The sequence below is a fragment of the Typopeltis vanoorti genome, chromosome 2 (genome assembly GCF_054136105.1).
Source record: "Typopeltis vanoorti isolate ZY-2024b chromosome 2, IOZ_Tvanoo_1.0, whole genome shotgun sequence".
Lineage (NCBI taxonomy): Eukaryota > Metazoa > Arthropoda > Arachnida > Uropygi > Thelyphonidae > Typopeltis > Typopeltis vanoorti.
Window position 1 is genome coordinate 16,054,454 of NC_143550.1, and position 24,753 is coordinate 16,079,206.

The following is a 24,753-nucleotide window of genomic DNA, read 5'->3' on the forward strand; positions in this document are numbered from 1 at the left end:
CCACGGCCCCCTTGGGGGCCATAGGTTTTGTTGAGGGAGGCCGTGAAATAATGAAAACAAATTTAAAATGTTTTAAGACTAAGTAGATTTTTTTTATTTTAAAAGAAACGTATTTAACTTTTATTATTTATTATTTCTTTTTTGTTATTTTTTATATTTAAATGAAAAAATTCACACATTGGTGTTGGTTCACAAGCTTTGCTTCCTGCGTATTTCGGGCTTAATGAATATTAGTAAATATTGCTGACTCATATGTTTCATTTCAAAGCAGTGGTTAATTGTATTTACTTCGAATGCTCTCCAGGGAAGCTCCGAATCTTCCTGTCCCTTTCATCACGTGTTCGTAATCAGGGACTGTTGATATTGACAAACTTGTTTTATATTATCACTGTCATTCGAGCTAGTTTTCTGTTACCAATAAAAGTTTCACATATACTTCACACATGAAAAAAAGCTTAAACAAGTTCATGTGGGGAGATAGTAACTCCTTGCAGTGGTAAACAACACGCCCTCCCTAACAGCCACTATACTGCAGAAGAATAAAAACAAGTACTTTTATTATGCCAGTGAATAAGGTATGAGGAGTCTGTGTAATATATTTCTCAACAAATAGTGCAATTAGAGACAACTGGGATAAAAACACACTAATTAATGAATCACATGTCCCCTCATACAGAAACTATGCTGTATAGACTGAAACAAAACCATATGTTGCATGGGTAAACACAGTATCTAACTAAAAACTATTGTTATTAATGAGATATGTGCGAGTTCGATTTCCCAAGGCAGCAATAAAATTCAACCGAACGTGTTAAAATTCATAAAAGCGTTAAAACTAAGTAATATATATATATATATATATATATAATGAATGTTATGGCAGTTTCACATATGGAATTCGGTTGAAGAGAGTTAGCATTTCAACTCAATTGTCAGCTATGCTTTTATCTTTCGGTTGTGCGATCTTTTGTTAATACCGCACCAATCATATGCACGTTTTAATAACATGCCTTTGCTGTCTGTTTCACGTTAGGCTTAAATATCGTAAAGGGAGAAAAGTCACAAAAGAGATAAATGTTCCTGGTCTGGGGATTCCCTTATTCAGGTAATATTCACTAATTTCATGTTATCAGTCTGTGGTGTGCCAGTATCGGTAAGTGGTGATATTATTTGATCTATCCTACGTTAAAAAATTTAACCCTGACATGGATAAGTGGCTGATAAAAAATAAAAATAAATTCCCTCGAACAATCAGAAACAGACTCAAAAAACAGACTCAAAAAAAGAACAGTATTTCATATTTTACCAGAACAGCCCTCGTCTTCAGAACCAAACGGTAAGAGGCAAACAATGTAAATATGCATTTGATTTTTGCAATATTCGCTGTGTATGTTTTGTATTGAATATAAATACAATAAATATTATAATAATATATATCTCTCTATTATGATTTTTTTTTGAGGGGGGCCGTGAAATATTTTAATTTTTGCAAAGGGGGCCCTGACATCCAGAAGTTTGGGAAACACTGCTGTAGAGTACATTATATGTGCCAAAAAACCATTTTCTTGTTTTCATCACTGCTTTGCAAAAGGATGAGCAAACACAATTTTTACACATGAAAGAACTTCATGTCAAGTTTCCATAGTATTCCATAAATAATATTATACCCTTCTCAAGCATGAATAATGGACTTTTGAATTTGACCTCTACTGAGGTCTCCTCAGTGGAAACTGGGGCCATAAAGATATGAGAGCTAACTCAGTGGTAGAAGGTATATTTTCACACGCAAGTAGCAAAATGATCTGTTACCATATTATTACAAAATTCTTGATTAGAAATATCACAGGTCCACGCAGTTAGCCGAGTGGCTATGCACTTCGTAACCATATGCCTGGGGAAGGAGTGTCCTGGGTTCGATTCCCATTGCTCACGTGAGAAGCTTAGGATCTTTCTTAGACATAGCCAAGTTAGCTGTTCTTGGACGTGAACTGCAGGGTTTTTCTCCCTAGTTTATATGGGTATCTGGGATTCTTCCACCCGCAAGCAGGCAAACCAACCTTGAGAACATAATGTTTCTACAGACATAGGTACAGCGTCAGGCATAGGGCCAAGGGCCAACCCCCTTATCCTCGTATGACAGTTGCAGTTATAAGGAATAGAAACCCTTGACGCCATAAAGATAAAAGAGGTAAAGATGAAGAAAGAAAGAAAAGAAATATCACAAGGCATTCATGAGCTGGTGTTTACGAAATATATAGCCTCAGCAAGCTAAGTCAACACCACCTTCCAAAGGTAGGGACTGTTTCCACAGAGAAGGCTTTGGCAAGGCGAGTATTGCTACCTTAAAAGCATAGCTTCCCTATTTGGAGGAAATACTAACTAGGGTACTGTGGATGGCAATCTCACCAAACATACTCTGCACACTGTAATTATTTAACAAGCAATTTCCACGAGCTAACTGCAAGAGAGTACACAGGATTAAACCTTCCAGTAACACTTTAAGAAGGGCTTCTCACTTAACAGAGAGAGAGAGAGAAAAAGAGATACACTCTCCTTAAGAAGGGGAGCATTTTCAGACCCATGGATTCTTCACTATGTGCACCTCTGTTGATATACAGTTAACTCATACTAAGTACAATAAATAAATAAATAAATATATATATATATATATATATATATATATAATTAAAGAAATTTAATGACTAGAAGCCAAGAGATACCAAAATAGGAAAAAACTATTTATTATTCGAATGCACAACTATTTTTGTCTTCTCAGAAAACTTCATCAGGTGCAAAACAAGAAAAGAGAAATAGAAAATTATACATTACAAGAGAACAACAGCGATAAATTAACTTTCAAATGTATTCTGACATTTGAAGGCATTCCGGATGCCTTTATGTTCAGTATTGTTGGGCATGTTGGCACGGCATGATCTCATGTACACCAAAGTTGGATAGCTGAAGGGTGACAATCAGATAGGTTATAGCTAAGGTTAGTATTAAGATGGACCGGATTAAGGACAATTTCTGTTTTCTGATTTGCTCTAGATCACTGGATGAGTGATAAAATCTTCATTGTTATGGTGAACAGAATGAAGAAAACGATTAGATGGTGCACTGGCTACAGACATGCACTATCTAATGACATCTTCTGACATGCACTATCTAATGACGTCTTCTAAGAATAATAGTTTTTTATATTTTGGTATCTCTCGGCTTCTAGTCATTAAATTTCTTTAATTATGTCATTCAGCCAAGTAAATTCGTTGCATCAAATATATAGCCAACACAACTGAAAATACTCAAAAGGAAATCAGAGCATCGAACCAATGTCCTCTTAATGATGGATACCAAAATAAAACCGTCAAAAATTACTATCATCCAGTGATAGTAATTTGTTGATAGGTTTAATTTGATATCCATTACATATCCATTGATATCCAATGTTGTTGAAGAACAATGGATATCAATGTACATCTGATATTGACATTCTAAAATATCAATGACAAACTGATATCGTAGAATTCCCATTTGTCAAACTGAAAAATATACTAGTGAATATAAAATTAGAGCCACTTTCTATCCATGCACCTACAAAAAGAAAAATCAGCAATTACAGATTGTCAGAAATGCAGCTTATTTACTATGTGAATACGATGATCCTTTAATGTCATATTCTTATTTCAAGAATATCCAATACGACAAAAATCAGATACAGAGTGCAGTAGAAAAGATCAGAAATGCAATTGAAGATCTTTTCAAAGCACAAAGATAAAAAAAAATATTGAATCTACAGAAATCTGCCATTCTGAGAAATGTAACAGAATAAATACAAGTTCCTATTTATCCACAACATATTATTATTACCCTAAGACCCCGTGGAGTAAAAGACTCATCTAGGAGGTCCCTTTGTCGTACACACTGTTCATTATACCATGCCTAAAATACATTCAAATTCTCTGTAGATCCAGCTCTCATACAAGGCATTCCAATCATTCACAACTCTGCATGCAGAAAACCTGTTTCTCACTCCCTCGTTCACAACCACCTTATACAGCTTCGAGGGATGATCTCTTGTTCTCCCTTGATCTACCACCATTTTCTGTAATGCTTCTTCAACATTGACCCTATAACAACCACTTGCTAACTTGTATGTCTCCATCATATCACCCCCTCTTCCTCCTATTCACTAGACTTTGTAAATTGCATTTTCTCAACCTTTCCTCATAATCAATAATCCAAAGATCAGAAACTACCTTAGTCAGTTGCCTCTGGATCCTTTCCAACATCTCTTTGTCCTTTTCAAAATCAAGTGACCAAATATGTGTACAGTAGTCCACATGTGACCTAATCAGAGCATTATACAATGGAAAAAGAATCTCCTTACTTCTACAAGTCAGTGTCCTCCGCATCATTTGTCGTGTTGTCCTTACAATTTTGGCAATGTGTCCTCTAAATTTTAGATCCTTATCCGCTATCACCCCAAGATCTCTTATTTCCAACACCTCCGACAATATATCCCCAACCAAGCATAAATTCTACATCCCATCTCTGTTTCCCAAATTTTAAACCATTTTGCAACATTGAACTGCATCCCCACTCCCATGCCCATTCACCTAATCTATTCAAGTCTTCTTGTAATGCCACAACATCTGTTCTACTCCCCATAGTGCATCCCAACTTTGCATCATCTGTAAACAACTGAATATTCCCAACCAAATCTTCCCCAATATCATTAACATACAGGTTAAAGAGCAGTGGCCCAAAAACAGACCCCTGAGGCACACCACTAGTGACATTCCTCTTCCGGGATATTGCTTCCCCATACACAACTTGCTGATACCTATCAGATAGCCAATCTCCGATCCAATGTACTAGTCTAATATCCAACCCCATTCGTCCTAGTTTGACTATCAACTTATCATGCAATAATCAATCAAAAGCCTTTGCAAAATCAAAGTATACTACCATGTATCTATCTCCTTTGTCCAATGAAGCTGTCACCTTACAAAATAAGCAAGTAGATTATTAAAACATCACCTCTCTTTATCAACCATGCTGTCCATCAAAGATAATATCATTGTTATCAACCCAATTTTGGATCCTAGTTCTTACTAGCTTCTCCAAGACTTTAACCACATTAACTGACACACAGATAGGCTTATAATTTGATGCTTGAGTTCTGTCACCTGCCTTTATGAAGTGTCACAATCTTGCCTATGAAGTTATGTAGTATCAGCTGTTGAGATCAGAAGAGACAGTGAAATGTGCAAGAACAAACTGACACCTGCTAGTGTCAAATTATCTCTATTCATTTCTGGTATTCTAATAACAAAAATAGTAGATATTTTATTACCAGTTTTATGTATTTACAAGTCAGTGCTTATGATTAATTGAGAAAGTGCCATGAAAATGGATGGAAAGCAGGTCTTTATATATAAATCAGATAACATGTTACCAGTTTTGTAAATCCTTGACATATATTCTCTTTCTTATATATACGTATTTGAAAGAGAGTATATGGCAATATCCTTCAATATCTGAACAGATTTCAGGAAACTTGAGATCTGTTCAATAGAAGGAAGGAATTCAGAATCTGTGGTGATGATTGACAGGGGCCCTGAGTTTCAGAAGACACACTGTAAACGTTGTGAAAACAAATCAGTGGGAGCAATATGCTGTGTTGTGAAAACACAGCATATTGCTCCCACTGATATAAGGAACACACACACACTAAATAAGAAGGCAATTTTACTGTATAGATGACTGTGCACAAATTCGGTCATAGGTCCAGAGAATGATGATTAAGTTAATGGGTCATAGGTCCAGAGAATGATGATTAAGTTAATGGCAGGACGCTGGAATCCTGATTATGTGAAAAAGTTGAGAAATGTAAACTCAGAGTTCAGTGGATAAGTATAAGTGAAAAAGAAACAATATGAGCAAGATGTTTAAGTTGAAGAGGGGATTTTACACAATTATACATATAATGGAGAGATTACACACAGAGCAGAAAGCAAAAGGGAAAGTGTGTAAAGATATAGCAAAGACGAGAGTAAGGAGTAGGTTTTTTTAAACAAAGAGCAAGCGGATGAGTGGAATGTGTAGCTCAGATAGCATTGTGAATACCAGGGGCATGAATAAGTTTAAGATGATGGATATGTTGGTGGTTAGATGAGATAGATGAGATAGCCCTCATTGCGGGCTATCTCATCTATCTCCATTAACTCAATGGAGGTTTGTTCTTAATACTGCTACTAGTAATAATAATATGTAGTAGGTGCACAGAAACCACTGCATATATATATATATATATATATATATATATATATATATATATATATATATATATACATACACATATATACAGTAAAACCCCGTTTTTATGTTCCTGTAATTTATGTTTTCCTGCCATTTATGTCATTTTCCGTTGGTCCCATCTTAAGGCCTATTCTCACGATATAGTTTTTCCCCGCCATTAACTTGATGGGGACGTTATTTCCTGTGATTTGCATTTTTTTCTCGGGTGGCAATACTGATTTTTGAATCAATTATCTCTCATTCAAATCGATTTCTGTGGAAATTTGCGCGTTTCTGCTGGCAGATGGCCTTGCTTTCAGCTGTAGTTTCGTTTCCACCATCACGGTGACTTGCACTTTTGCAGCAGTGATGTAGTAATGAGTGATACTATGATTTTTCAATCACAGTACCAATTAATATTGCAGAATTTCTGCTATCTAATTTAATATGTGATAGTTGCTTTCAAGTTGCGGTTGTGGATGATCCGTGTCAGTAACATGGTAAAAAAAGACAGAAAATGTATTTCAGTAGAAGAAAAGATGGCAATTCTGCGACGTGTAGATTGGCATGCCAGAACACGTGTGAATTTAGCAAAGGATCTTGGACTCTCCATGTCCACTTGGAACACGATAGTAAAAAACAGGTCAAGCATTGAACTCAATGCAAAGTAATCTGGCGCCATGTCAAAAAAATGAAAACATATCCGGACATCGACATACAATGAATTGGATAAACTTGTGGCGGAGTGGTTTGTTTCTATGAGAGTGTCGGATATTCCAGTCGATGGTACTATACTCTGAGCGAAAGCCCTCGAATTTGCTGCGAGGGTGGGGATTAAAGGTTTTACTGCGTTAAATGGATGGACTGATTGTTTCAGGACTCGTCACAATATTGTGTATAATCAAGTATGTGGAGAAAGTAATAACGTTGCAGGGAGAAACTGTAAACCAGTGGAAACCTGAAATAAAGACTATTATTCAGGACTACAAATCGAAAAATATTTTGAATGTTGATGAAACTGGGCTCTTTTATAACATTCTGCCAAGTAAAACGTTGTGTTTTAAAGGAGAGAAGTGTCATGGTGAAAAACTCAGCAAGCAGAGGGTAACTGTTTTACTCATGGTCAATGCTAATGGATCAGAAAAATTACCTCCACTGGTAACTGGTAAATTTAAAAAGCCAAGGTGTTTCAAGAACGTGAAAAATCTGCCTACTAAGTATGATGCCAACAGCACAGCATGGATGACCAACAGCATCTTCACATCCACCATGCATGCTCTGGATACTAAAATGGGGGCAAATCATCACAAAATACTACTATTGCTAGACAAATGTCTTGCACACCCTGAAGATCTGCATCTCAGAAAATTAGATTAGTGTTCTTTCCCCCTAATTGCACAAGTGAGCTTCAGCCATTAGATCTCGACATCATCCATGCATTTAAATGGAAATATAGAAAAATGCTTGCTGAAAAAGATTTGTTTATGCATGATAATGGTATGGACCCAAAACAAATGACCATATCAATCCTTGATGCCATGCATTATGTGACCAAAGCGTGGCTCCATGTTCAACTCTAAAACCTGAAACCATATTCAACTCTTTCCAGAATGCAAGAGTTACGTTTGTGGAAGAGGAGGAACAACTACAGGAGGAAGAAGATATGTCAGACCCCAACAACTGGTATGTGACGGATGAGTCTTCCTCATTTCAAGACTATGTTGAAGCTGGTGTGATCACATCAATGGTATTAAGTGTAGAAGACATCCTTTCCAACCACCTTGGTGAAGAAGAAGAGGAAGAAATAGTTGAAGACTGTGATCAAGAACCTACCATCCCTACTAGTAAAGAAGCAATGGAAGCTATCTCTGTTTGGAGGCGGTATATTGCAAGTGCATCAGGAGACGATGGGGCATTTAATGCCTTATACACTGTGGAGAGGCAGGTGAATTTATAAGAGTGCAGAAAAAGCAAAAACAATCAACAATTAAAGATTTTTTTTAAATAGATAAATGTAAGTAATTGTAAATTCAGTTATTTTCAGTTATTAAATTTTGTAATCTAGTATGTAGACTCACATACTAGCAGTAAGTCATCTTTTACCCTTTTTTTAATGTTTTTTTACATTTCCTGCTGTTTACACTTTCCTGCTATTCACACATTTTTCCATCAGTCCCCTGGAAAGTGTAAAAAAGGGGTTTTACTGTATATATATATATATATATATATATATATATATACACATATATACACACACACACACAGTAGGCCCCCCCCATATCTGCGGGGTTTGGTTCCATCGTCTTCCGCAAATACCTGAAACCGCGGATAGTAGTGAACCCTATGTATACTATGTTTTTTCCTATACATAAATACCTATGACAAAGTTTAATTCATAAATTATGCACAGTAAGAGATTAACAACAATAACTAATAATAAAACAGAACATTATAACAACATACTGTAATAAAGTTATCTGAATGTGGATGGAATCTTAGCAACCTCAGATGTGTGTAGCTTTCTCCACCTTTGCAACGAGTTGCACTGGTGTTGGACAATCTCTGCAATCAGCCGAACTGTCTATTACTAAAAGAAAGAGCCATACGGCTTCATTTTGGTGATGTAAAATTACATGAGCAAAGTGGATATTAGATCCAACATTATTTCAAAGCCGAATGTTTGTAGAGACTATGAAAGTTTCGTAAGTTAACCTTTTGTATGTTAATATCTTCGGACTGGGGTTGGCAGCGGATAAGTGAAACCGCGGATATCGAACCGCAGATATGGGGGTCCTACTGTATATATAATTATTTTAAACATTTATTTAAAATTATCCACCACTGTTATCTGTAACTAGTAAAGTAACTTTAGCTGAATTAATAAGGTAAGCACTGGTAGAATTATAAAAAATTATAATTCTGCCTGTTTAGAAGATAATGATGTGAATGATTTTTAGCACTAGTGGAAACAATCATGCTTACTCTTCCTCTAAGAGAGATGGTACCATTTACCATACCAACAGCCAAATGTAGTCCATCTGTTGTCCAACTGCAGCAAGTGATCCTACTATTCACTCTATGTTTAGATACTGATTTCTGTTCTGGAGACCAAAGTCCTAGAACAATATAACATATAAATGATTAAAGAATATTTGAGAAGAAATAAGGGGGGGGAATTTTATTTCTAATATAAACCATGCAGAAATCATAAGTTATACAGGCACTGCAGAAAAGGGCCAAAAATGCTTCAACTTTGCATTGAAAATTACAAATGTCCATTACCATTATTATTTTACAGTAGGCAGGTAAACAAGGCTTGCCTTCTGAAGCTAGATGTTTCAAATGTGATTGCCAGCACATGAGAATACAATCTCGGACACATACCATCTTGGTACTGGTGCTAAAAGACTGTCAAGGAAAACATATTTACCTTTTATTAGTGTTTTAGATTAAGCATTTCAAAGGCTCGACTAGTTGTTCTTCACTGGCCTTTGAGAAGAGACCAGCATCTCAAGTTAACTCCTGCTTTCAAGACATGTTTTATGTACAGGAATGAATCACTATAAAAGAACTACTGATAACATAGACTACTGAGAGGAGTCTATGTGATTTAGGTAGTGCAGTGGTGTAATTAGCTGAAGATGCTATTATCATAAGCTGTCTATTACTTTTTGAACTTTTAAAGTTCCAGAAGACAAACACCTTGTTTGTCTCCATGTGTTGAGGCTTAAGTGCTGTGAGGACATCATGTTGGGGGATTAATGGATTGTATACAGCACTCAGAAAGGATTAAAAAGAATTTAATACTTCCTATATTTCATTCAGTCACTGAGACATCTTCAGGAATTACAAAAAAAACTAATGTAACATATACACAAATACCACACAATACTAAGCCAACCACATGGGTGCCTCTAGAGTCCCATCTAGGTGGAGCGCCCTCAATGGGCGGTTGTAGGTGGCCTGGAATGTAAGGTGGGATCTCTAATGAATAGTGTTTCCTAAATCTTAGGAAGTTTAATGCAACCGTATTTATTTAGATTTATTTTAGATTTAGATTTATTCAGAACTCATTGCAATCCAAGTGTGAGCAAACAAAGTTTGCGCCTGAAAGTATCTTCAGGACTGGAGTAAGGTGGTACAACACCGGGAAACTCGTAGCAACAAATTGCCCGGTGTTGTACCACCTTACTCCAGTCCTGAAGATACTTTCAGGCACAAACTTTGTTTGCTCACACTTGGATAAAGGATTAAACTAAATTTATTATTAGATTTCTTCCTGTATAGTGATTATAAAGAGTATACAGAGGATTAGAAATTGGAAGTGATAAAACTAAATATTATACTGAAAAGAAAAGTGTGTAAGAAAGTTTTAAAATGAAATGAAGATGAGAAGCTTTCAGAGGTGAACTGTAGACTGAAATACACAAAAATTATTCAGGAAAAAATTAGAGTTTTAAAACAAGAATGAAACCTTGAAGATTCAGTGGCAAAAACCCTCAAGAAAACATAGACTGATTCACGAGAGAGGCACATGGACATGCTGTCTGCAGGGATAGAAAAATCATAACTCGATATTAGACTCAGGAAGTCAAAGAGGCAGTCAAGGAAAAAAAAAAAAGAAAGCTTATCAAAAATTCCTGGCAAGTAAGTCAGCATGAACTCACAGCATACAGACAGAAATGTCAGAAGGCAAAGCACTGCATAAAACTAGGTAAAACAAATAATGAGAAAACTTTGCTAAAAACACAGAAATTAAATATCAGGAAGTTGATAAAATATTCTGCAACATATTGAAAAGCTCAGAAATTGAGGAAAGAGGACTGACTTACTATGAAAGAATTTAAAGATAGCAAAAGTCAGATCAAAACTGAAAATAAAGATATTCAGGTTAAACAAGGCCCCCGTTGTTTTCGCCAGGGAACCAGGGCCAGCGAAAAGTCAGCTACTGGAACAAATCTGAAAACAAACCCCAACTCCACATCACCAGAGTTAAAGATCGGTACTATCAACATAAGAAGCCTGAATGGCAAAGAAATGGAGCTGGCTGAGGAATTAGATAAGTACCAGATCGGCATAATAGGGGTGACTGAAACAAAAAAGACAAAAACTGGTGAGAACTTTCTGAGCAATAAATACAAAATGTTATATTCAGGCAATAACAATCAAGGAAAAGAAGGAGTAGCCATATTATTCAACACAAAATACGAGGCTAATCTTCTTGAATGGCAGTCAGTCTCAAGTAGAGTAATGTGGGCAAATATGAGAATGGGGAACTGGACAATGAGACTTATTTGTGCCTATGGTCCCACAGAAGGTTCTACTAAGGTAGAAGTGGAGGAATTTTTTTGAGGCTTTAGAAAAAGCAACTGACACAATGAAAAAGGAAAAGTTGGTCCTTGTTGGGGATCTAAATAGCAGTGTAGGAAATGATTGTCATACATACAAAAATATTTTGGAAAATTTGGAGAAAAGAGCAAAGCTAATAATAATAGCAAATATCTGTTGGATTTCTGCTCAGGACATGGACTGGTTATTATTAACACCATGTTCGAACAAAAAATATGCACAAATTCACATGGAGAGAAGAGCCAAGGAATAAGAAAAATCTCATTGACTATGTTATTGTTGATAATGATATTTTCTCCCTGGTGCAGGACACCAGAGTGTACAGAGGATCTGAAATTGGAAGTGATCACTATTTAGTCTTGAGCAGGATAAAATTGAATCTCATATTGAAAAGAATAACATGTAAGAAAGTTTTAAAGCAAATAAAAGTTGAGCAGCTCTCAGATGTGAACTGTATAGATGTAGACTAAAATACACAAAGATTATTGAAGAAAAAATGAAAGAGTTTGAGAACAGGAATCAAACCTTGGAGATTCAGTGGCAAACTCTGAAGAAAACATTGATTGATTCTGCCAGAGAAGCATGTGGTGAGGTTGTCTGCAAGGATAAAAAAATCAGAACTCCCTGGTGGACACAGGAAGTTAAAGAGGCAGTGATCGAAAAGAAGAAAGCATATCAAAAGTTCCTGTCAAATAAGTCACCTTGTGCTCTTAGAGAATACAGAGACAAATGCAAGAATGCTAAACACTGTGAAAAACTAGCTAAACAAAAGTCATGAGAGGATTTTGGCAAGAATATAGAAAATAAATATCAAGAAGGTGGCAAAATATTCTGGAGATTATTGAAGATGCTAGGAATGGAGGAAAGAGTGCTGTAAAAGAGCTAGAGATGATACAGGTGACATGAAAATGGGAAAAAAAGATATCCTTCAAGTATGGAGTAATTACTTTGAAAAATTGCTAAATGAAACAAGCAGTGATGATAGCACAGTGGTAAAAAACACTGACCAGGCATGCAGTCAGGAATACATATCCATACTTGAAGTAGAAAAAGCCATCAAAGGCTTGAAATGTGGAAAGGCAGCAGGAGTAGACGATATTCGACCAGAAATGCTGAAATATGGTGGTATAAAAGTCTTACAGTGGCTGCACTTCACAGTTCAGAAAGCCTGGACAGAGGGATGAATTCCCGATGATTGGAATAGAGCTCTCATAGTACCCATATATAAAAAGGGAAATAAAACTGAATGTGAGAATTACAGAGGTATTTCCCTACTGAGTGTTCCTGGCAAGATCCATGCAAGTATACTTGAGAAACGGTTGAGAAGAATTGTGGAAGAAAAGCTTGGTGAAGAACAAGCAGGATTCATGCCAAATAGAGGCTGTCAGGATCAGATCTTCACTTTACGACAAATAGTCGAGAAAGCATGGGAATATAACAAAGATCTGTATTTAAGTTTTGTTGATTTGGAAAAGGCATATGACAAGGTGCCAAGAGAGAAGCTATTCAATACACTACAGTTATATGGTGTCAATGGGGCATTATATCAAGCAATACTTAGTCTTTATTTGAGTTGTAAGTCAGCAGTTAGAATTGAAGGAAGTACAGGAAGATGATTTAATGTTAAATCTAGTGTGAGACAAGGATGTACATGTATATATGGATCACATTATGAAGGAAAGTGGTATTAAACATGATATCAAAATTGGAGATGTTAATGTCAGCTCTTTGCTTTATGCAGACGATGTTATACTTCTAAATAAATCTGCTACAAGTCTGCAAGATTCTCTGACTAAATTGAATAGCTGTTGTAATAGATATGGTATGAAGGTCAGCAATAAAAAGACAAAGACAATGAAAATAGGCAGAATCATTGAAAATGTCAACTGTGTTGTGAATGGAGAACCTGTGGAACAAGTAAAACATTTCAGCTTCTTAGGCACAATTTTTACTGAAGATGGTAAACTAAATATAGAAATAGACAACAGAATCAGCAAAGCTGGTGTGGTGGGAAGTCAATTGAATACATTCATATGGAATAAGAGAGAAATTAGTCAGAACACTAAATTAGCTGTATACAAGACAGTGTTCAAACCAGTTTTAACTTATGGATCTGAGAGCTGGGTCAGAAGTAAAACACTTGACCAAAGACTAGAGATCGCAGATATGAGAGTCCTGAGAAAGATTATAGGCGTGAACAGATGGCATTAATGGCAATATCATATTAAAAATGAGAATATTAGGGAAGAACTTGACATTATCAACATCCAGGAATGTGTTAGCAGAGCTAATCTCAGGTGGTATGGTCACTTAAACAGAATGGGCGAAGAAAGATTAGCAAAACAAGTGTTCTCTGCCAGGTTGGCAGCAAAATGACCCAGAGGGAGACCAAGATGTAGGTGGATTGATACGGTACAAAGATCCTTAGACGATAGAAATATAAGATCTGATAATGTTGGAGTCTTGACAAGTAACAGACTGATTAGGAGGAAAATTGTAGATAGGAATTTAGTATTGATGTAATTTTTTTTATGTAGTACTATCATATCCTGTACACCCCTTGAGGGTACATGGCAGGAATTTGATGATGATGACTAATTTCTCTCTTATTCATATAAATTTATTCAACTGACTTCCTACCATACCAGCTTTGTTGATGCTGTTGTTTATTTCAATATTTCATTTACCATCTTCGCTAAAAATCTTGCCTAAATAGCTGAAATGTTTCACTTGTTCTATATGTTCTCCATTCACAATGCAGTTGATATTTTCATGCTTCTGCCTATTTTCACTGTCTTTGTGTTGTTATTGCTGACCTTCATACCACATCTATTACAACAGTTATTCAATTTAGTCAGGGAATCTTGCAGACTTGTACTGGATTTATTTAAAAGTATAACATCATCTCCCTAAAGTAAAGAGCTGAGATTAACATCTCCAATTTTGATATCAGGTTTAATACCGCTTTCCTTCATTATTTAAAATAATTATTAATAAAAAAAAAACTTATGAACAAATAATAATGATCACTTCCCAAAACTTGGATACTGGCATACAGTCTGATTGGTTCAGGTTAGGATAACTTCATACTGTTTCATAAGTCTCAAGGAAAAGATGATCAAATTTGAACTTGCAGGAATGAAGGAATTTTGTCTGATTCCAAAGAACTCTGTGGCTAGTGTCAATAGCATGAGAAGCAAGGCCAGACTTGTCACATTCCAAAAATGCAATAAAGTTTTGATGTTCTTCAATTCTAATCAAGGAAGAATGGCCAGTCTGTCCAAAATAGGAAAGATGAAATGTGAAGGTAAGTGATAGACACCCAGTAAGGAAAGAGGTGGAAATGCATACTTTGTTGATGGTAGGAAGGAAAACAGTTTCCGAGCTGGTTTGAAGGAAGCATCAACAAAGGCTATGTTACCACCACATCTTTTGAATATAGTTAATGGTCAATCTCCCTGACAAAGTCCATGTAACGTGGGATGAAATATATTGGATTTTTTGAATAAATTCTATATATAATTTTTGTAACATGTGTAAGCTGTGAAAGTTATTTAAATATAATTCAGAAGGCTTGGACAGAAGACTGAATTCTATATGATTGGAATAGAGCTTTCATAGTACCCATTTATAAAAAGTGAAATATAACTGAACGTGAAAATTACAGATGAATTTTTTTACTGAGTGTTCCTGCTAAGATTTATGCAAATACACTTGAGAAATGGGTAAGAAAAATTGTGGAATGGAAGATTGGAGTAAAACAAGCTGGGTTCAGGCCAAATAGGGGTTGTATGGATCAGATTTTCACTTTAAAACAAATTATTATTATTATTTTCCTGACCTTCAATGGAGTCACAAGATTCATTGTGGGAGGTCAACACTAGTCAACACAAAGTCTATCATCCAGTGCTTAAACTCATCCAAAGTCTGCACATTCACCAGCCTCTCAGGCAATGCATTCCATGCTCCTATCACTTTCCATGCAAAAAACTTACCCTTTACTCACTGCCTTCTTTTACAACTTCCAGGGGATGGCCTCTTGTCCTTGCTCCTATCCCTTGTTCTACCATATGAAAAATCTCCTCAGTGTTAATACAATAATAACCCTTCAACAGCTTAAATGTCTTGATTATATCTCCCACTTTGTCCTTTATCCACCATCTGCAGTCTGCATGCTCTCAGTCTATTCTCAGAATCAACATAGTACAGTCCTGATATCTTTTTTACCCGTCTTTGCACCATTGAACAAGTCTAGTTGATCTGGTCATCGTCATCCTGGTGACCAGATCTGAGCACAGAAATCCAAATATAGTATGATCAAAGCTTTAAACAATGGGACCAGCACATGTTTATCTCTCATGGTCAATGTTCTCCTCAACACTGCCACAATTCTCTGAGATTTCTTTCCCAACATTTGCAAGATATCCTCTTTACTTCAAATGTTTATCTACAATCATCTCAAGAAGTTGAAGATTTGCATTCACTTTTTTGAGTATAACTCCACTAAGTGAGTATGAAGAATCGCAGCTGCGGATCCCAAATTTCAAAACCTTACATTTAGTTGCTGAAACTACAATCCTCACCATTTGCCCACCTTTCCAGCTTATTCAAATCCTCTTGAAGAGCCAAAACATCGGCACTATTACTAATAACTCACCCAAGCTTCACATCATCTACAAACAACTGAACATCTTCCTATAGTCTTGTGACAATATAATTGACATAAACATTGAACAATAATGGTCCCAGGACTGAACCCAGTGGAACTCTACTTGTAACCTTCCTACTCCCTGCCCCCACACTATATACAACTCTCTGATAGAGAGTTGTATCGGCCAATCACCAATCCAATGCACTAACCTGATATCCAAATCCATATGATGCAACTTAAAAATGACAGTGTATGCCTTACCCTCACTTCTCCTGTTACTCTATTGTAAAAGGTAATTCAGATTACTAAAACAAGAGCATCCTGTAACAAATCCATGCTGGCCTGCATAATGCATAAGTAATATTACCCTCATCTGACTGCTTCTTTGACCTCGTCGTCGTCTTGAAACCACCAGCCACCAAGGAAAGATTTCAGATGTTTTAACAGGTGAAAGTCACTTAGCACGAGGTCAGGATTAAATAGGGAATGAGGAATTGTTCCCAGCCAAAGGTGGAGAGAAGTTATGTTACACCAGCTGTGTGTGTGTGTGGGCAGGTGTTATCATTGAATCAAAACAATGCCCGCCCCTGGTAAGCATGCCACATCGTTTATTCTGGATCACATGATGCAGTTTCTTAAGGGTTTGGCGGTACATACGTTGATTGTGGAGCCTTGACCCAAGAAGTCTACCAGCAAAATTCCTTGTCTGTCCCAAAACACAGTGCACATGATTTTCCGAGTGGAAGCCATTGTCTTCAATTTCGTTTTGACTGGTGATGAGGTATGCCTCCACTCCGTGGACTGTTGTTTTGATTCAGAGGTTGCATGCAACACCCAAGTCTCGTTCCCGGTGACAAGTCTGCTCAGGAAAGCATCGCCATCCTCATGGTAGAATGCCAAACATTACAATGCACTGTCCAGCCGATTTACTTTGTATTGTTCTGTAAGCAACTTCATCACCCAGCATGCACACAATTTCTGATAATTCAATTTCTCCGACACAATTTCATGAAGACATGAATGTGAAACTTCTGGAAATTGCAGCGAGAGTGACATCATAGTGAATCCCCCTATTCTGTCGAATCTTCTCTTCAACAGAATGAATTCTGTTCAGCTGAACTGAATGCACCAAATCATCAGTCACTAAAGATGGCTGCCCACTCTGTTCATCATTATGCACACCTGTCCTTCCTTCATTAAAAAGTCTTACCCATCATCACTCATTGCATGTTCTCCATAAACCTCAAGAATTCCAATGAATTTCAGCTGCTTTAACGTTCCTCGCATTCAAGAAACAGATAACTGACCTAATTTCACATGCTGGGGGAGATTCGATTTTCTTAGACATTATAAACATACACCAAGAAGCGTACACATGGCAAGAATGTCTGAAAATGGTACCAACACCTTGCTAATGAATCAACAAACTCAGCACACATGCACACCATTGCAATCACAGCGCTGCACTGAAAATATTTAAAAACGGAACTTACTTTCTGGACGTCCCTGATGATATAGTTAAAAATATCTCAATGATCGCTCCCTTGGCACTTGCCAAACTTATCTGCCTGAACATTTCCTGCCCTATAGCAACATTCAATTAAATATCCTGTCCTGTACTTCCCTGCCCAACTCACACCACTGGAGGCTATCAATGCCACCATGTCATTTCCTTTACTCCTCACATTTATAGAAAGAAAGATCAATGCACTGTCAGCATTTCTATAGTAATGTTATTCTCCTTTTGATTCTGCAGTATACTGTATGTCCCACCTCCCAAGTGACTGTCACAACAAGAAGTCACCCCAGCTACCCTGGCACCTCTAGTTTCCATGTCTTAACAATCTCACTTGCCCAGAGAACAACAATCTCTTCAAATGCCTACATCCATCCATGTTTAAATGCAGTGCAACATCTCAAGCATACAGCTCTCTTCTATCATCAAATGCACTCTAAACAGCCAACATATATCAGTTCTCTCTTTTGATACATCGTCGCTGTCATTGCTGCTGCTCCTCTCTCGACTCTGCATTATCATATCTAGGCAACATGCCCTCTATATTACCTGTCACACATTTTTGCTAGTTTCACAAATTTTTGCTAATTTGCCTCAGATCTCTTGTCATTATAGCTCTAATGGTGAAGTTATGTAACAGCATTAACAGCAACATCATTATTGAATGCTGGAAGAAATGAGAAAAATTAAACTGGGACTTAGATGTATATTCCAATATTTTCTGGTAAACTTCAATCCTTCTATTAAGCAAAGGATTAGTATTACATCAGGTATTACACTCATAAACTGCTTAGGGCTACCAAATACCACAGAAGCTAGGCCTTTTCCTCTAAGGAATATGGATGCCACAACTTGATCCTACATTTGTTGATTCCCTCTTAGATAGTTTCCTAAATCTGTTGGAAGAATCTCCTATCTGCAACTTCACAACATGAAAGTAGAGGTGGAATCACACCACCACCAAAGTTCACATACTCTTATTGTGGTAGACTAAACATCACTTCCATTAGAATTTTAGACTTCCAAGATTGATGCAGGCTAGAACTGAAAATTGTACATTCTATCATGGCTATCTCAAGAACACATTCATCTCTCTTCAGATCACTTTAAAGATGAATGGTAAGAATAAACAGTGTTTCAAACAAAAACTGGAAAGAAAATAATCAGAGAAACACCAATATATGGATTAATATATCAGGAGTGCATTAGAAGTTAAAAATAAAAAAAGTTAGAGTTGATCAAATGTGACCTGAGGAAAAAGTCCCTAATCTGGAAGGAAGTTTTTGATTCAACAACTAGTCATGAAACATTATGTTAGATTATCATAATATCTCATACGCCTCTTGAAAGTTACACCAGAAAATTTTTATAATTTCTGAAAGACACATTATATGAAAATATCAAAAACTGAACAATTGAAAATAAACATTTATACAAAATAATTCAAATCACACTTACCAAAGTCAGTACAAGCACAGCTGGTAAGCTGATGAGAGGCAGGATTATAAGCAAGATACTGAATTGCATCATGATGTCTGAAAAAAGGCTCGAATAAGTTCCAAATTTAAAATGCACTTTGACTTGACAAAAGTCATAAATTCACTAGCAATAACATCATAATAATCATGTTTTTAGAACTGCAGGGGGTAGGATCTAAAAAGAGCACAATGTAACTGCTATTAAATAAACATTCATTACATAATATTTTTAGTCATGTTTGTAATTTTGTTAAAAAAAAAAAATAATGTCTTGATAATTTTTGAGAATTTCACTGATATTATTTATGTTTAGTGTTAAAGAATTTGAATTATAATTTAATTTACTTCATAAATGGCCACCTTAGCTTTCAGATCCTATTAAAAACACCATGTGGTCAGGAATGCATTTGAATGTATGGATATTAAAACTAGATATTTACATCTGTTCACTTGTTAACATCTAGTTGTAACTTTTTATTTATTTATTTAGTGTTTGTTTTGGAAAAACCTCAAGGGCTCACTTTAGTGAGTACAGGCATGGCACACCCAAGGTACCAGATGCTGGACCATGCCTTACTTCATGTAATATACATCTGTTATATTATTCTGTAGACTGGTCCCTCCACTTCTTTCTTTTGCTTCTTTCTCCTCTCCTTGCTCCTTCTCCCTGATGCTATTAGAGTATTCAAGGGCTAGGGGTGAGTCTTTCCTATCTTGCTAAATCATTTCGTCTTATGCAACCACCGAAGGAAGCAAGCTAGCCTCAATAGGTGCCAGTCCCAAGCCCGGATAAATGGCGAGGGTTGATGTCAGGAAGGGCATCCAGTCATAAAACTTCAATGCCAGCTCAAACTATGATATGAGTCAAACAGAAAATGATATAAGGGCTAGGGCGCACCCCTTAAGTGACGCGTAGCCACATCGCCCTACAGCTGCGAGAAGTGGATGAGGGTTACCGCATCAAGGGTGGGTGCGGTTAAAGAAGCGAGCCTAGCAAGTGGAGAGAATGTTGCAAGTGGGAACATTGAATGTTGGAAGCATGCCTGGAAGGGGAAGAGAGGTGGCAGACATGATGAGGAAGAGGAAGTTGGACATTTTATGTGTGCAGGAGACAAGGTGGAAGGGGAGAAAGGCAAAGGAACTGGGAGATGGATATAAATTGTTCTACTCTGGAGTGAATAACGAGGAAAGAAATGATGTAGGAATTGTGGTCTTGGAGAAGACCGGGTGGTCATATTATGTGTATATGCCCTGCAAGTTGGTTGTACAGCAGAGGAGAGAGATGAGTTCTGGAACGTGTTACATGAAGAAATGAGGGAACTGGAAGAAAATGAGATGGTGATTGTCGGAGGAGACTTGAACGGACACATAGGGAGACAGAATAGAGACTGTGAAAGGGTGCATGGTGGCCACAGAGTGGGAATGATGAACCAGGAAGGAGAGAGGGTTGTGGACTTTGCAGTAGCGTTTGATCTGGCAATTGTGAACTCGTTTTTCTACAAGAGGGAAGAACATTTGATAACATTTAGGAGTGGTAACAACAGTTCACAAATTGACTACATTTTGACTAGAAGAAAACATCTTAAGGTTGTGACAAATTCTAAAGTAATTCCAACAGATCAAGTAGCACATCAACACACCGACTGCTGTGCGCAGACTTTAAAATAAGATCAAAGATAAGAACCTCTGGATGCCATGGGATGAAGACAATTAAGTGGTTTCGCTTAAAAGAGGAGAGTGTGAAGGAATCGTTTTAGGGAGAGGGTGTTAGAGAGGATTTCAGATGGACTGGAAAGTGTACAAGATTAGTGGAAACATAATTCAAAAGTAATCCTGAGCTGTGCAATCGAGGTGCTTGGTGAAACATCTGGAAAGATTAGAGAGCAGAAGGAGGGTTGGTGGTGGAATAATAATGTACAAGTGGCAGTGACAGCTAAGAGGAAGGCAAAGCTGAAGTGGGATGAGTCAAGGGTGGAAGAGGACAGAGAGGCGTACAGAGAGAGAAAGCAAGACACCAAGAGAGTTCTGGCACAGGCGAAGGCCATGGCATATCAAGATCTGTATGATCAATTAGAAACAAAGGAAGGACAGAGAAAAATTTACCAACTAGCGAAATGTAGAAATAAAGCAGCAAAGGACATCTTACATGTGAGGCAGATCAAAGATACTGAAGGAAGAGTATTGTGGAGGGATGTGGACATAAGAAACAGATGGAAAATATACTTTGAGGGACTTTTGAATGAGGAAAACGCAAGGACTCACAGAGGAGATGGGCAGCCTTCTGAGGGGATGGTGAAGAACATGAGTAGAGTGGAACTGACAGAGGCCATGAAGAGGATGAGGAATGGAAAATCGGTGGGCCCCTGACAGAATTCCAGTGGAGGCATGGAAGGCACTGGGGTAAGAGGGAATTGACCTGCTGTGGGACCTGTTCATGAAAGTTTGCCAACAGGAAAATATACCCGAAGAATGGAGGGAGAGCTCTTGTCCCCATCTACAAGGGTAAAAGGGATGTACAAGACTGTTAAACTTACAGAGGAATAAAGTTGATGTCCCACACAATAAAAATCCTAGAAAGGGTTCTTGATGGTAGATTGAGGAAGGAGGTGGAGATTGCAAAGGAACAATTTGGCTTCATGCCTGGTAGATCAACAACAGATGCTATCTTTGGATTATGGCAGATGATGGAAAAGTATCGAGAGAAACAAAGGGAGCTACATCTGGCATTTATTGATCTGGAGAAAGCATACGATAGAGTGCCAAGGCAAGAAGTCTGGAGGTGTCTGAGGGAGAAGAAGGTTCCGGAGAAATATGTCAGGTTGGTGTGGGAAATGTACAGAAATGTGAAGACAAGTGTTCGGACCTGTCTGGGACAGACAGAAAGTTTTCAAGTAACAGTTGGCTTGCATCAAGGGTCAGCATTAAGTCCGTTTCTGTTTAATATTGTGATGGAGGTGGTAACAGAGGAGGTGAGAGAAGATGCGCCTTGGACAATGTTGTATGCAGATGACATCTTGCTGTGTGCAGATTCAAGAGAAGAAGCGGGAACTAAACTGGAAAGATGGAGAAAAGTACTGGAAGAGAGAGGTATGAGACTGAGCAGAAGTAAGACAGAGTATATGTGCTGCACTGTGGGCGGCGGCCAGGAGACAGATCTGGAGCTGGAAGGAAATGTCATCAGGAAGGTGAGGGACTTTAGATACTTAGGTTCAACAGTGGAAGAAGATGGAGGAGCTGAGAAGGAAGTGAGATGCAGGATACAAGCGGGTTGGAGTAACTGAAGGGAGATCGCTAGAGTATTATGCGATAAGAGGGTGACGATCAATCTGAAAGGCAAAATCTATAGGACAGTAGTGAGGCCAGCTATGACGTATGCTATGGAAATTGTGGCCCTGAGGAAAAATAACATCAGCAGGATGGAAGTAGCAGAGATGAGAATGCTTAGGTAGATGGGCGATGTGACCAGAAAGGATCATCTGAGAAATGACTATATCAGGGGGAACAGTGAAAGTTATGTACTTAGGAGCGAAAATACAGCAGGCAAGGTTGAGATGGTTTGGTCATGTGATGAGGAGGGAGGACAAATATGTGGGGGAAGAAGGGTCATGCAGATGGATGTGCAAGAAAGGCATGGGGGGGGCCAAGGAAGAGATGGAGGGAGCTGGTAGAAGAGGACTTGAGGATGAAGAACTTGGATGTGGTGACAGCCCAAGACAGGAAGGTGTGGAGGAGACTCATTATCAACAGTGACCACACTTAAGTGGGAGAAGCTGCAGAAGAAGAAGAAGAAGAAGATTATTTGTTTTAGAAAGGAGATGTTCAACAGGGCTTAGATAAAGGCTCTGTGGAGGCCAGTCAAGTGTGGTGACGTTTATGTCCACAAACTACCCGGTCAGAGCAGCAGCCTTGTGACACAGTGCATTGTATTGTGACAATGGTCAGTTCTATAGAAATGCCACAAAACAGGAAGCATTGCACTGTCCAGAATGTTCAGATACCTCTTGGAGTTCAATGTTTGTGGTACCAAAAACAGAGATCTGAGGTTAAACTGGGAAAAACAGGATCATATCATCACATTGCCGCCACCACCAAATTTCAGTCAGGGTTATGCACTCTAGAAAGAGACGTTTACTGGCCATCCACTACACCCATCCATCTGCTCAGAAGATGGTGTAGCATGATTCGTCACTCCATAACACTGCTTTCCAAACTTCCACGTCCCACTGTACACTCTTTGCACCACTGAAGACAATACTGTATGTTGGTTCGGATAATGTGGGGCTTTGATATTGCAGTCCTACCATGTGAATGTTTTCATGCAGATTTCTGTTCGAGTTGATGCCTGGAACTCTGCATTCAACATGTCAGCTGACAAATCACATTAAACTGATTTTTGGTAGGCGGTGGCAGAGTGCTTGGAGCTTGCCACAAGTTGCCCTGGTATTGCACTACTTCCAGGGTCAGCTCATTCCTAAAAGCAATTGAAGTATAGCTCGGAGCTTGCTCCACCCTTGCTGCGAGTCGCCTGGGTATCGCACTACTCCCGAATATTACCTGATCTCACACACACACACACACACACACACACACACACACACACACACACACACCACAAAAGTGCGCACATAAGATGAATTATTAGAGTTGGAGCTTGCTGCACCTACAATAAATAAATAAATAAATAAATAGTTACAACTACATGTTAACAAGTGAAGAGATGTAAATATCCATACACTCAAATGCATTCCTGACCACATGGTGATTTTTAACAGGATCTGAAAGCTAAAGGTGGCCCATTTATGAAGTAAATTAAATTATAATTAAAATTCATACTTGTTAATTAACATCTAGTTGTAACTTTTTATTTATTGTTTGTTTGTTTATTTTGGAAAGGATCTGGTTGTAACTTTTTTGTTGTTGTTTGGGAAGGGCCATCAATATTTTGAATGTATACAAAATGCATTTAAAAAACAATGAACAAATTTCAGTAATGTTACTTAGGAATCCAAGCTAGATAACTGTGAAAAGATCTCCACATAACCATTAAAGAATGTGAAGAGAAAATGACTAGGGCTTCTGGCATAATGTCCAAATCTCACCTTCACGTGATGTGCCCCTTTTGTAAGTATCCACTAGATAATGAACAAACAAGGAGAGGGGGCTGACATTTTGTGACTTAGTCAACCAAAGTATACTGTACTGTACTTTACATTACTGTACTTAAACCAGAAACAAACTTGATGGTATAACATGAAGAAATCCACTGATTAGCATTTAACTCTAGCCAGTCTTGGAATAAATACATTATATCACTTCTTCAGCATCTAAAAACTTAGCCATTCTCTTAAATATAAAGAGCCAATAGGCTTCATTTCGGCGATATAAACATTATTTAAATTAAGGGGATATTAAATCCCACATTGTTTTAAAATTGAATAAGAAACTCAAAGATTGGAATC

At 37.6% G+C, this 24,753-nt stretch overlaps 1 protein-coding gene and 1 pseudogene across 4 annotated transcripts in view; one reads left to right on the plus strand and one right to left on the minus strand.

Annotated features, from left to right (window-relative positions):
- Positions 1–24,753, minus strand: part of Oseg1 (intraflagellar transport protein Oseg1) — a 796,421-nt gene that overhangs the window by 700,467 nt on the left and 71,201 nt on the right. For all 4 annotated transcript variants that reach the window (XM_090410292.1, XM_090410285.1, XM_090410300.1 and 1 more), the window contains exons 3-4: positions 19,275–19,351; positions 9,283–9,416 (exon numbers count right to left, since the gene is read on the minus strand). In XM_090410292.1, coding sequence (XP_090266418.1) covers positions 9,283–9,416; positions 19,275–19,351 — 211 coding nt within the window. The remainder of the gene's footprint in view (positions 1–9,282; positions 9,417–19,274; positions 19,352–24,753) is intronic.
- On the plus strand, positions 23,603–23,768 carry LOC150108843 (U2 spliceosomal RNA; annotated as a pseudogene).